The sequence below is a fragment of the Salvelinus alpinus genome, chromosome 4 (genome assembly GCF_045679555.1).
Source record: "Salvelinus alpinus chromosome 4, SLU_Salpinus.1, whole genome shotgun sequence".
In the NCBI taxonomy this organism is placed as follows: Eukaryota; Metazoa; Chordata; class Actinopteri; order Salmoniformes; family Salmonidae; genus Salvelinus; species Salvelinus alpinus.
Genome location: NC_092089.1, coordinates 68,849,914 through 68,862,090, shown reverse-complemented (window position 1 = coordinate 68,862,090; position 12,177 = coordinate 68,849,914). Strand labels below are relative to the sequence as shown.

Below are 12,177 nucleotides of genomic sequence, written 5' to 3'. Positions count from 1 at the left end.
TATGTATACCATTAGTATGATTCCCGTTCTTTACAGTTTGTATACCATTAGCATGATTCCCGTTCTTTACAGTATGTACAGTATAGCATTAGCATGATTCCTGTTCTTTACAGTATGTACTGTATACCATTAGCATGATTCCCGTTCTTTACAGTATGTACTGTATACCATTAGCATGAGTCCTGTTATTACAGTATGTATACCATTAGCACGATTCCCATTCTTTACAGTATGTATACCATTAGCATGATTCCCGTTCTTTACAGTTTGTATACCATTAGCATGATTCAAAATTCCTTCAACCGTGCATCATCAGAGGGAGGAAACACCTTCATAAATCTCCTATAGGGGAAAGCTGGAGAAATACCATTTCATAAAGTTTACCACACCAGCATACATGTTTGGGTAATGACTTATTATTACCAGTATTTTCTTTGGTGGTAGGTTTGCTTGTGCTGTGGAAATGCTTATATCCTGGCTAGATTTATGTCCCAATTTGACCTAGTGTGTTGGAACGACTGTCTTTCAACTAATCCTATAGATGGGCTTTTGGGGAAAACAGTTGAGGCCTGCACTTAATTACGTTTGGAGTGAATGGTTTTGGTAACAAGCTCCTCTAGGACATGTGCTGTAATGTCTACAGTCTCCATGATCAGTATGCTTTGTGAGAGGAAGTGATCGAGTGTTTAGTAAACTGCAGGGCAAATTGCAGAAACTTGTATTGGAGACTTAGGAACTAACAGTTGTGTGGTTATATGGTCATGGTGTCCCAGGTGAACACTTTTAAGATTGTAATTATTTGCATACCTCTTGTGGATCCCATAACCATTACATTCAGGTATGGTGTAATAATACAGATATGATGAAAACAATCAAAATAACCAATTATTTCAATTTCCAAACTTTGTTTCAGTAGTTCCAGCGATTACGGCTGATCTATTCAAAAGGTCAGTGTTAGGAGGGAACCTATAAAAGTCCATTCTCCGCTGTCTGCACACGGATGGCTTGAGCCATATGGTTGTATTGGGCTGTTTTACGAGGAGCTCCACAGCCCTCAGTGTTCCAACAGACAAAGATCCACTGATGTCAGAATAAACCGTGCTCTCTGGCAGACCAGGCAGCTGCATCATTTACAGGCCTAGCTGCTTTAGATCCAAAATCTGCGTTTTGTTCTGAGGGTGTTTTTCACTCCAGCAGGGTGAAATGAACTGTGTCTTTCAGTTAATGGGGCAGACGGACGAACGATTCAGGAGAGCAGCCCTGAAAAGAGCCAAAATGCTTTTTCTTCATGGCAGTTCTGGCGCTCGACTTGCGTTGACCTTAATTGAAGGCTAAGGGGCTTCTTTTAATAAAAAGCCAATCGTGTCAGATATGATGGTCTGTTTGTTGCAGGCAGCATTTACGAAATGACGGATAAGTTGATTTAGTGGCAGTTACTGCAGCGTAAACAATAAAGGGGGTTTCCATGTCATAAATATGCCTACTGGTATACACTAAATGTATTTTACCATATATAGCTTTTTCTCTGTACATGTTAAATATTACAATGTATAAATAAACTGTATTTACAATGTACTGTACAGACTGTACTGTACTATATTTCATTATACATATTGATGTTCCTTCCATAACTTTTGGTCACAGTTACATAAGTCTAAAGTGATGCAGATAGAATGAATCATTCTAGAACAGCCAATATGAGGATGGGGATTGCCTAGATTTATTGTTTTCAGATGTTGCCATCTCAAAGAGAACGGTCATGGAGATTTCCACGTCAGTGTTCGTCTCTCCGAGCCCTCTCTATAGCCATTTACTCTAAATCCCTTTCTCACACAGTACATCTCAAAGTAATTGTTGTATATGTTTATTCCATGTGTAACTCTGTGTTGTTGTTTGTGTCGCACTGCTTTGCTTCATCTTGGCCAGGTCGCAGTTGTAAATAAGAACTTGTTCTCAACTAGCTTACCTAGTTAAATAAAGGTGAAATATATATATATTTTTTAATTGCACAACTATTTTGTCATTGACATTTACATTTCTGTTCAGATTACAGTATATTTATCAAACCTGACTCATATATGAAAAGTACACCCACATGAATTATTGTCCTAAGTTGTACAACGTTAAGCAGTTTCAGGTTACAAATCTAATGAGATCAAACCCATATTATATACATACCTTGTTCTTTCCTTTCACCAGTTCAGTTTGGTTGTTTATGCTCTCAATCCAGTTGTGTGAGTAGTTCCCTTTATCATCCATTTGAACTGGGATTGGCTCAGTGTAAAGGGTGCACCTATAGGACAGAGGAAATCAGTGATTACTCAACTAGACGAAACAGCTGCAGGTTACCTAAAATATGAACTCAGTTTTGTGAATTAGTACAGAATATTGGACAGGAGACTGTTAGAGCAAGACGCTGTGTGGCCATGACATAATTTCCTGTATTTAATTAGTGGGAACCAGAAATGATACTATGGACCATCGATTGATAATATGGACCAGTGATAGCTGTCCAAACGGTTTGACAATGTGTCACTCTGAAACGTCAGGAATTAAACCCTAAGAAGCTCTGACTAACACCTTTTAGGGTGCAGTGAGCTAGAGCCCAGTTAAACTGCAGTGTGACAGGAAGCCCCATGCTATGCTTTTTATTTTATCCCTTATTTTACCAGGTAAATTGACTGAGAACACATTCTCATTTACAGCAACGACCTGGGGGATAGTTACAGTGGAGCGGAGGGGGAATAAATGAGACAACTGGAAGTTGGGGATGATTAGGTGGCCATGATGGTATGAGGGCCAGATTGAGAATTTAGCCAGGATTAACACCCCTACAATAAGTGCCATGGGATCTTTCGTGACCACACAGAGAGTCAGGACACCCGTTTAACATCCCATCCAAAAGACGGCACCCTACACAGGGCAATGTCCCCAATCACTGCCCTGGGGCATTGGGATATTATATATTTTTTTAGACCAGAGGAAAGAATGCCTCCTACTGGCCATTCAACACAACTCCCAGCAGCATCTGGTCTCCCATCCAGGGACTGACCAGGACCAACCCTGCTTTCACCTTGACTAACCTGTACCTCCACACATTGACTCGGTACTGGTACCCCCTGTATAGAGCCTCGTTATTGTTTTGTAATTTTCTTGTGTTACTTTTTGATTAGATTTTTTTACTTTAGTTTATTTAGTAAATATTTTCTTAACTCTATTTCTTGAACTGCATTGCTGGTTAGGGACTTTTAAGCAAGCATTTCACGGTAAGTTCTACACCTGTTGTATTCAGCGCATGTGACAAATAACATTTGATTTGATTTGATTAGCTTCAGAGGCAATTCAGCAGTGGGATGCAGGGTGGTATGCTGCTGGCTATGCGTCACCTCGAACAGGAAACCCCCCCACTCTCTGGCCAGAGGAGATAAGCCTGTTCCCCAAACCTTATTGGGTCAACAAGGGACAGCTGATACCATCCTACCCTGCTGCTGATAAAGAAACCCCCTCCCCCCCCCCCCCTTCATCTCTCCCCATCTCCCAATCACTCTTTCTTTAACTCCCAACTGCTATCTGAGACGTTACGCTTCCCCAACCACAAGGGGACTGTGATTTGTGATTTATATGAGGTCCCATCCTGAAATGATAAGTGGTCAATTTGCAGTGACAGGTACTTGAAGTGGGTCTGAACTGTATAAAACAAACAGTTGGCTCAATCTGCCTCCAATCAGGCCGTGGCTGGCCTGGGCTGTTTCTCTGTCTGAAGCCACTCCCTCATTAGCTGTTGAAAAAACAAGCCCTTTTCAGCGTCAAACGTTTATGAGCCACTGTTTCCATTGCCAGAGTTGATTATCTTTAGGGCTGCAGAAACGGGGCACTTTGACACAGCTTGACCCTCCGCCATTATTTCTGTCACAAATTTGGCGTACCAAGAGTGGGTTTTTTAACCAATAATTATGGATAATTAACAGAAGCACTTGTCAAGTTAAAGCGCATGAAGTGTAACATAATTCAGGCCCTCCGTTGTGAGGCCGTCCAGAGACGTGTTTTTCTAGCGGTGTTTTGTCCTGATAATCCCACGGTAATGGCCCATTGTTTGCCTGATTTTACGCCTCAGAAAGGACCCCTGCTGTCACTGACTGTGTTCTGGCTGCTCTGGCTTTCAGGGAATGTTCATGTTGTTAAAGGTTCACTAGCAGGTCGACATTCACGCCCACGTCACTCATACCACACGCTCTGTCCCGTTCAGCTCTATAAAAGCTTGGGGAGTCTGAGACTAATATATCCTCTATCCCCGCCCACAGAGCCAACGGCCACAAATGAGTGGGGAATTCTCCGGGGCTGCATTTCTTTGATAAATGACTGTATTTTGGGCCAGAGTCAATTAAAAGGATGCAGGCATGCTTATGGAGAAGGAGCCCCGGGCTTGCCCGGTGGTTCTGGACTCCAGACTCACACAGATGATCTGGTTTTGTGTCTGTCTTTGTATGTGTGTCTGTCTTTGTATGTGCATCTGTTCTTGTATGTGTGTCTGTCTGTCTGTTTGTCTGTCTGTCTGATTGTCTTTGTATGTGTGTGTGTCTGTCTGTTTGTCTTTGTATGTGTGTCTGTCTGTCTGTTTGTCTTTGTATGTGTGTCTGTCTGTCTGTTTGTCTTTGTATGTGTGTCTGTCTGTCTGTTTGTCTTTGTATGTGTGTCTGTCTGTCTGTTTGTCTTTATATGTGTGTGTGTGTCTGTCTGTTTGTCTTTGTATGTGTGTCTGTCTGTCTGTTTGTCTTTGTATGTGTGTGTGTCTGTCTGTTTGTCTTTGTATGTGTGTCTGTCTGTCTGTTTGTCTTTGTATGTGTGTCTGTCTGTCTGTTTGTCTTTATATGTGTGTGTGTGTTTGTCTGTTTGTCTTTGTATGTGTGTGTGTCTGTCTGTTTGTCTTTGTATGTGTGTCTGTCTGTCTGTTTGTCTTTATATGTGTGTGTGTGTGTCTGTCTGTTTGTCTTTGTATGTGTGTGTGTCGGTCTGTTTGTCTTTGTATGTGTGTCTGTCTGTCTGTTCGTCTTTGTATGTGTGTCTGTCTGTCTGTTTGTCTTTATATGTGTGTGTGTATCTGTCTGTTTGTCTTTGTGTATGTGTGTGTGTCTGTCTGTACGATCCAGTTCCAATACTGTGACAGCTGAGCTCAGCGTCCAACAAATCTAAACACTCATCCAAAACATAACCAGGAGGTGCACTGGCTAAGACAAAGCTGGTCTGCTTTACCAATCATGTCTATTCATACAGGCCCGAGAGTGGACAATAAAACTCAAGGCAGTGTGGACAAGGCAGTGTTTCACCATACCTACAGAAATAACTAGAAATGCACAGTGACCCCTGGATGAGAAAACACACAACACTCCCTATGACCTATCTCTGTTCTCTGCATGAAACTGGCCGTTTCTGTCATTTGAAACTGTGGTCAGATGGTCTTGGTGACTAAGTATGGTTTACAGAAAAACAACGAAAGTACCTTACCAGTGAAGGAACATTGTGAAAGTGAAAAACAAGAAGTGAAGAATGCAGAATTGTGTTACTGGAAGCGTTAAGGTTAAAAGGCACTGATGCAGTAAAATAATTCAAAGAAAAAGGTCTTCACAGTTTAGTTAATGATTTAGTTCCCCCCCCCCCCCACCCCCGGATAAACAGGCCAGGATGGTGTGTCGGTGACTCACTCTTTGTCGGTGGGGTCAGGATGGCATGGTTGCCAGAGCCACGTGATGTCGGGCATGGGCACTCCAAAGGCGGTGCAGGTTAGCTGGTGCTGCTTGCCGAACATGTATGGTTGGACGTCCACCGAGGCCACCTCCTCTTCTGAGATCATAGGCCTCACTGAGATACAGACAAAGAGATCAGACACTGTTGCATTAACCGTTACACTACCTGGCTGTTGGAGGTCATAATGTCTTTATAAAGATAGAGGTAGGTCATAATGTCTTTATAAAGATAGAGGTCCGTCATCATGATGAATAACCATGGAAAAGGTGCCATCAACATCCAGTTGTCATCTAGCCTCAGAGAGTGGGCTTTGAAGTGCTTGAAAATGGCTGAGTGATTGCATAGCCCTGATACCCTGTGGTTGTCCATCACATCAGGGTGTCACAGTGTCCCAGAGCCTGACCTCTACCCTGCTGCCTCTGGGACAGATGTGGCCCTATGCCCAGGCCCAGGTCAGTGGATCAGCAGTGTGGGAGAACACAGCAGTAATCAACACCAGACTGACTGGTGGGCGGACACAGACAGACTGGATGCCATCCCCAGGAAAATGTTCACATCAGTTAATCATTGTCAACCAGTCAGTGTGTGTGTGTGTGTGTGTGTGTGTGTGTGTGTGTGTGTGTGTTTGTTTTGTTTGTATGCCTGGATGCATTGGTGAGGCTGAGGCTGAAGTCGTAACATGGTTTCTCTCAGCAATGTCCTCAGTTCAAGCCCCGGCTGCTGAATATTTGAGATCTGAAGCACTGGGGCTGAACTTCAAACGCTTGATGAACGATGTTTAAAATTGTTGCCTAACTGTTCCCAGGAATCTCTTGATTTCTCCTTCCATTGTTTTTGTCTGTGAGAGTGGGTCATTTTTTTGCCATTCCAATAACTATGTTGCGTTGAGCAATCGGGACAGCAAGTGTCCATAGATAGCATTTATATGAGGGAGAGAGGGGGCTGATCTTTCCACTTTGGCATGGTAGGGGGATTCCTGGGTAATGTGCAGGGAATGGGATGGAAATACTTTGTTATGCATTCTTTTGCCCCCCGTCGCCAGCTTGGAGTAGTATCTGAGTGGCACACGTGTTGCTCAACAGAGTTCTTAAGGGCAGGCCGATTGCACTCCCCGGCTCTCCATCCAACACACGATCAAAGCCCCAGAACATAACACCGACCTCTTCTACAACCGCTGGTGTTAACAACCATCAGTATTTACATGGCAATCATTACAATATATTTGTTTGAACAGTCTTTGCTAAAGCATATAAAGTACACAAATAGCCCTATATAATGACAGAACACGGTTGTTTACACAAGTGGTGCTGGTCCAGATGGGCTACATACACATGGAGAGGATGTAAACAAATGATTGCCCAAGATGACGCTTATAATGGAGTTATGTCCGTCCCTGCCTTAGCTCAGTGAGACCTTGCCTTCACGCAGTACCAGTTCCGAACGCACTGACCCACCGTAGATGGTGACCTTGGCTGAGGCGTGCTTTTTGTTCCCCATCTCAGCGTTCCCTATCTCAGCCGTGCACCTGTACGTGAGGAGCTAGAGAGGCTGGGTTCCTGTCATACTGCAGGCCAGGACCAACCGGGGGCTTGAACCCAATGTGCCGAGGCTGGTCAAAATGCTGAGGCCCAAAGTCCAGGCCATTGCTTCATTTCCTCAGGATGGCCAGTCATTTGGAGGGACAAGGAATGGGGTATAGGATGGGATAGAGCGGCGATTTAAAAGGAGCTTTACCTAGGACTACCAGAGTGTAGCTGAGATTCCTGTAGAGGCCTCTCTCCTTGTTGCCCAGGGCGATGGTGAAGACCCCAGCATCCTTCTGCTTCACGTCCTTGATGAGTAGGTTGTAGCCTGAAGACTCGTAACAAGTGGAGTTCTCGTTGATGGGGACGCCATCCTTATACCTGGGAACGAGATACACCAACATTTGCTTTAGAAGTTCAGCTCATCATAATGTACTGATATGAAAGTTGTGATGATAATTAGTGAGCAACTCTATATCCCAAATCAAATACTCGCATGCTTCAGTTTAGTGCACACAGTCACAACAGAGCTATTATATTCAGACAGGAGTTGACAATACACACAGTGAAATGTCCCAGCAGCTGAACTCAGTCTCACCATGTGATGGTGTCGGTTGGTGGCAGTGCATTGACCTTGGGTTCAAACATCAGCTTGTTTCTACCCTCTGTGTAGACTATCCTGTCCCATTCATTCTTATAGGACACATTCAGGTATGGATGTTCTGAAATCACACGGGAGAAGACCAATGATGAAAGCATTAAAACGACTGTCGAAAAACAACAGTATAAATGTACTATCAATGAGGTCACACAATGAATGCCCAAGATGACCCTTACAATGGAGTTATGTCTGTCTCTGCCTTAGCTCAGAGAGACCTTGCCTTCTCGCAGTACCAGTTCCTTAAACACTGACCCACCGTAGATGGTGACCTTGGCTGAGGCATGTTCCTTTTTTCCCATCTCAACGTTCCCTATCTCCGCCGTGCACATGTACGTGCCCCTGTCGTCCATGGTGATGTTGGACAAGGTGATGGCTTTGTACATCCTGGTGATCAAAGCCGGATTCTCTCTGATCTTATTGACGGTGGGGTTCCGATTGACCTGGGGACACAAAGGCATTCATCAACAACCCTGAAACATTGACCAGTAATTGACCAGTAATCTTAAAAGATGTTGAATGACTAAGAACTTACCATCCTCTTTGGGTATTCCCATTGGAAGTTGATCCTTCCGTTGAAGGTGGTCTCTGCAGAGCAGTTGAGGACCAGAGTATCTCCCACTAACAGCTTGATACGTTCAGGGTTGATCTTTACGTTCCTCAGGACGTTAGCTATGCAAGCAGAGTTAGAAGGGAAGACACAGTGAAAATGAATCAACATCCTCAGTAATTCCTCTGTCTCTCGTAGCCCTTTCCTACAGTCACATGACCGAGTGGCTTCATGGGTGGAATGTTACTAATATTTTTCATAATTTCATCATTAATAAACATTGTTTAAAGAAACCCTCAGACAATCTGATGCTTCTATGTGAAACGGTTTTGTTATATTTCAGTCTTCTGTAATGTACACTACCGTTCAAAAGTTTGGGGTCACTTAGAAATGTCCTTGTTTTTGAAAGAAAAGCACATTTTTGGCCCATTAACATAACATCAAATTGATCAGAAATACAGTGTAGACATTGGTAATGTTGTAAATGACTATTGTAGCTGGAAACGGCAGATTTTCATAGAATATCTACATAGGTGTACAGAGGCCCATTATCAGCAACCATCACTCCTGTGTTCCAATGGCACGTTGTGTTAGCTAATCCAAGTTTATCATTTTAAAAGGCTAATTGATCATTAGAAAACCATTTTGCAATTATGTTAGCACAGCTGAAAACTGTTGCCTTGATTAAAGAAGCAATACAACGTGCCGTCTTTAGACTAGTTGAGTATCTGGAGCATCAGCATTTGTGGGTTTGATTACAGGCTCAAAATGGCCAGAAACAAAGACCTTTCTTCTTAAACTCGTCAGTCTATTCTTGTTCTGAGAAATGAAGGCTATTCCATGCGAGAAATTGCCAAGAAACTGAAGATCTCGTACAACGCTGTGTACTACTCCCTTCACAGAACAGCGTAAACTGTCTCTAACCAGAATAGAAAGAGGAGTGGGAGGCCCCGGTGCACAACTGAGCAAGAGGACAAGTACATTAGAGTGTCTAGTTTGAGAAACAGACGCCTCACAAGTCCTCAACTGGCAGCTTCATTAAATAGTACCCGCAAAACACCAGTCTCAAGAGGCAACTCTGGGATACTGGCCTTCTAGGCAGAGTTGCAAAGAAAAATACATATCTCAGACTGGCCAATAAAAATAAAAGATTAAGATGGGCAAAAGGACACAGACACTGGACAGAGGAAGATTGGAAAAAAGTGTTATGGACAGACAAATCTAAGTTTGAGGTGTTCGGATCACAAAGAATAACATTTGTGAGACGCAGAAAACATGAAAAGATGCTGAAGGAGTGAACCATCTGTCATCATGGTGGAGGCAATGCGATGGTCTGGGGGTTCCTTGTTTGGTGGTAAAGTGGGAGATTTGTACAGGGTAAAAGGGATCTTGAAGAAGGAAGGCTATCACTCCATTTTGCAATGCCATGCCATACCCTGTGGACGGTGCTTAAGTGGAGCCAATTTCCTCCTACAACAGCACAATGACCCAAAGCACAGCTCCAAACTATGCTATAACTATTTAGGGAAGAAGCAATCAGCTGGTATTCTGTCTATAATGAAGTGGCCAGCACAGTCACCAAATCTCAACCCTATTGAGCTGTTGTGGGAGCAGCTTGACCTTATGGTACGTAAGAAGTGCCCATCAAGCCAATCTAACTTGTGGGAGGTGCTTCAGGAAGCATGGGGTGAAATCTCTTCAGATTACCTCCACAAATTGACAACTAGAATGCCAAAGGTATGCAAGGCTGTAATTGCTGTAAATTGAGGATTCTTTGATGAAAGCAAAGTTTGAAGGACACAATTACTATTTCAATTAAAAATAATTATTTATAACCTATTAATTTTGCAACTCAAAAAATAAGGACATTTCTAAGTGACCCCAAACTTTTGAATGGTAGTGTATATCAAGTGCAATATTGGGATGCTATTTTTATTTTTATTTCAACTCTATATCTGACATGGTACAGGAGTATTATTTCTTTAAGCCCATAAACATGTGTGTGAGGTGTATACTTTTGTGTCAAAGTAGATTTGTTTTAGACTACCAAGAAACACTCTGTGTAACCCTGATTTAGCTCACTGCAATACAAGGTTAAAAGCTCAATTAGAAAAGGAGAAGTTACTCACTTTGCCTCAGAGGGATGTACTGCGACTGGACCTGTTGGCCATTGACGCTGGTGACACAGGTCAGGAGACTAAAGGATTTGTAGGGACCATATGGCATCACAAAGCCTATTTTGGGGTCCCATTTCTTCAATTGTTCTATCTCCTCTGATAAGGGTGGCAGCTGTAAGAAGAGACAGGTAGCAAAGTGTTTGTCAAAGGGCTTATATGTTTAGTCACACTTCTAGTTCTGCAGTCTTTAAAAAGCACTCAGCCAGTCAGACTAAAATACGATGTGGGCAACTGGCTTTGATATGAAACTCCACACTCCAATGAGCTCAGTTGGAGATGACAGCCCATTAGAACCAACTTCTAATTCATTTTCATGGTTTTATGGAGTGTAACTATCACAATTATCCACACAGCGATGCACGGAGCACTGTTGACTTTGAACAAGGGATGAAATGGATGGACGTGGCCAAGGCCTACCACTGCAGTTGTTTGTTCTCCAGCCAAGTGTTATGCTGCTGGGAGAGGAGCGAGAGGGGAAGGAAGGAAGTAGGTAGGAAGGAAAGAGAAATGCCAGAGATCTTCCAGTAGCAGGGAGGTCACATAGCCCACTAACTTTGCCATCCGAATAAGACGTATGAGGTCTGGCATCATGTCAACATGCAACAGAAGACGCACTCTGTTCATTGTTGCACATAATTTATAGGAAGGCCGTCTCGTGTTATAGGATACTGTAATAAGACAAGGAGCTTGGTTACTGTGACCCAGTACCCTACACCCAGCTCCTTCGAGAGAGATTTCCTCCTAGTTTTATTAAAAACCACTTAACCTTCCTCAGGAGCACCATCGGCCTACTGTTGTTGTTTTTTTAATTCTACCCCCTTTTTCTCCACAATTTCATGTTATCCAACTACTATCCAGTTACGATCCAGCGCCTTAGACCGCTGTGCCACTTGGGAGGCCCCGGCCTATTGTTTTTGACTGGATACAGTGCCTTGCAAAAGTATTCATTCCCCTTGGCATTTTTGTCCTATTCTGTTGCATTTCAACCTGTAATTTAAATAGATTTTTAATTGGATTTAATGTAATGGACATACACAAAATAGTTCAAATTGGTGAAGTGAAATGAAAAAAATAACTCGTTTCAAAAAATAAAAATAAATTAAAAACGGAAAAGTGGTGCGTGCATATGTATTCACCCCCTTTGCTATGAAGCCCCTAAATAAGATCTGGTGCAACCAATTACCTTCAGAAGTCACATAATTAGTTAAATAAAGTCCACCTGTGTGCAATCTAAGTGTCACATGATCTGTCACATGATCTCAGTATATATACACACCTGTTCTGAAAGGCACCAGAGTTTGCAATACCACTAAGCAAGAGGCACCACCATGCAAGCGGCACCATGAAGACCAAAGAGCTCTCCAAACAGGTCAGGGACAAAGATGTGGAGAAGTACAGATCAGGGTTGGGTTATAAAAAAATATCCAAAACTTTGAACATCCCACAGAGGGTCGCCCACCAAACCTCATGGACCATGCAAGGAGGGCATTAATCAGAGAGCCAACAAAGAGACCAAAGATAACCCTG

At 43.0% G+C, this 12,177-nt stretch overlaps 1 protein-coding gene across 1 annotated transcript in view; it reads right to left on the bottom strand.

Moving 5' to 3' along the window:
• LOC139574257 (vascular endothelial growth factor receptor kdr-like) overlaps positions 1-12,177 on the bottom strand; it is a 68,798-nt gene that overhangs the window by 38,618 nt on the left and 18,003 nt on the right. The window contains exons 5-11 of the mRNA XM_071398663.1: positions 10,603-10,762; positions 8,459-8,595; positions 8,183-8,366; positions 7,864-7,987; positions 7,477-7,646; positions 5,700-5,856; positions 2,179-2,293 (exon numbers count right to left, since the gene is read on the bottom strand). Coding sequence (XP_071254764.1) covers positions 2,179-2,293; positions 5,700-5,856; positions 7,477-7,646; positions 7,864-7,987; positions 8,183-8,366; positions 8,459-8,595; positions 10,603-10,762 — 1,047 coding nt within the window. The remainder of the gene's footprint in view (positions 1-2,178; positions 2,294-5,699; positions 5,857-7,476; positions 7,647-7,863; positions 7,988-8,182; positions 8,367-8,458; positions 8,596-10,602; positions 10,763-12,177) is intronic.